Source organism: Meles meles, chromosome 3 (genome assembly GCF_922984935.1).
Source record: "Meles meles chromosome 3, mMelMel3.1 paternal haplotype, whole genome shotgun sequence".
NCBI classification, from domain to species: Eukaryota; Metazoa; Chordata; class Mammalia; order Carnivora; family Mustelidae; genus Meles; species Meles meles.
The window spans coordinates 4,725,393-4,727,880 of record NC_060068.1 but is presented as its reverse complement, the minus strand read 5'-3'; the positions used below and the strand labels follow the sequence as shown (position 1 = coordinate 4,727,880).

Genomic DNA, 2,488 nt, shown 5'->3' with positions numbered 1-2,488 from the left:
TGGCTATAACATTGGATTATATTTTACTGTTTCATAAGTTAAAAAAGTTGCAAGGATAGGTCCTTTAAAATGTGATTGTAGGGACGCCTGGGTGGCTCAGTTGGTTAAGCGGCTGCCTTCAGCTCAGGTCATGATCCCAGGGACCTGGGATCAAGTCCCACATTGGGTTCCTTGCTTGACAGGGAGCCTGTTTTGCCCTCTGCCTCTGCCTGCCACTCTGCCTGCCTGTGCTTTCTCTCTCTCTCTCTCTCTAAGAAATAAATAAAAATCTTAAAAAAAAGTGATTGTATTATAAAAGTCAAATTCTATGAATTTTTAGAATTTTTTTGTTGGAGGAAACAATACCCTTTTAGATGTATGTGCTTATAAAACAAATACTAGTAAAATTTTACTTATTATCATCGGGGTTTGGAAAAATCCACTTTTACTCTTGATGGATAAACACTTTGATTTTCTTTCCAGATACATGAATAATGGATAACCTGTAAGTGTTGAATATTAATATAGAAAACATAGGCTTCAAGCATTTTTCTTACTATTTTTAATGGAGAAAGTTACTTTTGAGCATATTTTTCATTGCCTCCAGAACGTCTTTATTCCTAAAGCTGTAGATTATAGGGTTCAGTGTGGGTGTGAGGATGGTGTAGAATATTGCCAAATACTTGTCCTGGCCCGGAGTGTGGTATGCTTTTGGTCTCATGTATGTGAAAATAAATGGTCCATAGTACATCGTGACCACAATCATGTGGAAGGAACAGGTAGAAAATGACTTTTTCCGTGCTTCTGATGATTTCATTTGAAGAACACTGAGGAGGATTTGGACATAAGAAGCAAAGATTACAGAGACAGGGATAAGAAGAAAAATTAAGCCACTTACATAAACTCCTCGTTCATACAGGGTTGTGTCCACACAGGACAACTTCAACATGGCAGGGACCTCGCAGAAAAAGTGATCAATGGCTCTTGAGCCACAGAAGGGAAAGTGGAGGGCATAAGCCGTGTGGACTATGGAGTTGACAGTCCCAACCAGCCAGGACCCTCCAGCCATGAGGATGCGGACATAGTCATTCATAAGAATGGGATAGTGCAGTGGATGGCAGATGGCTACATAGCGGTCATAAGACATTGCTGCCAGGAGAAGACACTCACCACCTAGGAGGGTGAGGGACAGAAATACCTGGAAGCCACAACCTGCAAATGAAATAGTTCTGCTGCCTGACAGGAAGTCAGTGACCATTTTGGGAACAATGTTAGAAATATGCAAGATGTCCATGAAAGACAGATGGCTGAGCAGGAAATACATTGGAGTGTGGAGTCTTGAGTCCCTGAGGATAAGGAGGATCATGATTGTGTTTTCCATAATAGTCATAATAAAAATAATGACTATAAGGGAGCAGAAAACTAGACTTGATTGGGAAGAAGAAAAGAGAAATCACTGGTGAAACTGTGATTCTCTTGCCCCATTATGAATTCCACTCTTTCACCTAAAATACGAAAAAAAAAAAGGTAAAATGCAGTGGTGTAAACCTCAACCTCACATTTAGAAGAATAATAAAAAGAGAGTGAGGCATATTTTGTAGTTAAAATTGGTAGACTCTCAACCAGCTTTTGAAATGGGCTTGTTTTACAACCTGGGCATTTATTTGTTTGATTCAACTGATGATATTTGGTCTGTTCAGTAAGCTGTTAGCTCCATATAGTCTCAGGATCTTAATTCCATGTTCTTTTTTAAAATTGCATTTTAAAAAATCTTTAATTAAATTTTGTTTTATTTAAATTTAATTAATTCCTTATTCTTAAATCGAGTTCAGTCTTTTGTCAAAGTCACCTTTTAAATGAGGTGTACCCTTAAACAGCACACTTAAAATATTAGTAATCTCTCCTGCCCTGCATACCCCAATCACCTATTTCTCCTTATTGTGCTCTCCTTTTGTTGTTGTTGTAGTTAATGTGGTCATACTCTTCTTTTACTTTTTTTTTATTATTTTCAATTAGCCAACTAATTATGTTCAATTAATTTTGATTTAGTGTTCAGTGGTGCTGTCCTTTGATGTGTTTTGCAAATCATTTTTCATCTATAACATATTAAATAGACATATGAATTATATTTATTGTTTATTGTCACCCTAACACACAAGAACTTAAATTTCCCAATGTGAGATCATTATTTTGCCCTCTGTATAAGATGAGTGGCTGAGCAATGCCTTGTACATAGTAGTTGCTCAATAATATATTTTAAATAAATTAATAAATGAATAGGATATGGAACTCAATATTCTGTCTCAGTTCTTATTTGGTTAACCTTAGAGAAAATGAAATGTATTATTTATACATTATTCTAAAATAAGAACTAATGAGATGCTACAAGTAGGTTAATCTGTATTTGTAATTTGATGTATCAGTATTTAAATGCAAAAGAAAAAGAACATTGTATTCAGCTAAAATAAGAATGTGTTTTATTTTGGCCAGTTTTAGTAACTTCTCGAAA

General features: G+C 35.7%; 1 protein-coding gene across 1 annotated transcript; it reads right to left on the bottom strand.

Annotated features, from left to right (window-relative positions):
• Nucleotides 1-541: 541 nt before the first annotated feature.
• On the bottom strand, nucleotides 542-1,464 carry LOC123938084 (olfactory receptor 2AJ1-like). The gene is given in 2 exon segments (XM_045999062.1): nucleotides 542-1,428; nucleotides 1,431-1,464. Coding segments are annotated over 2 exon segments (921 nt in total).
• Between the last annotated feature and the right edge of the window lie 1,024 nt (nucleotides 1,465-2,488).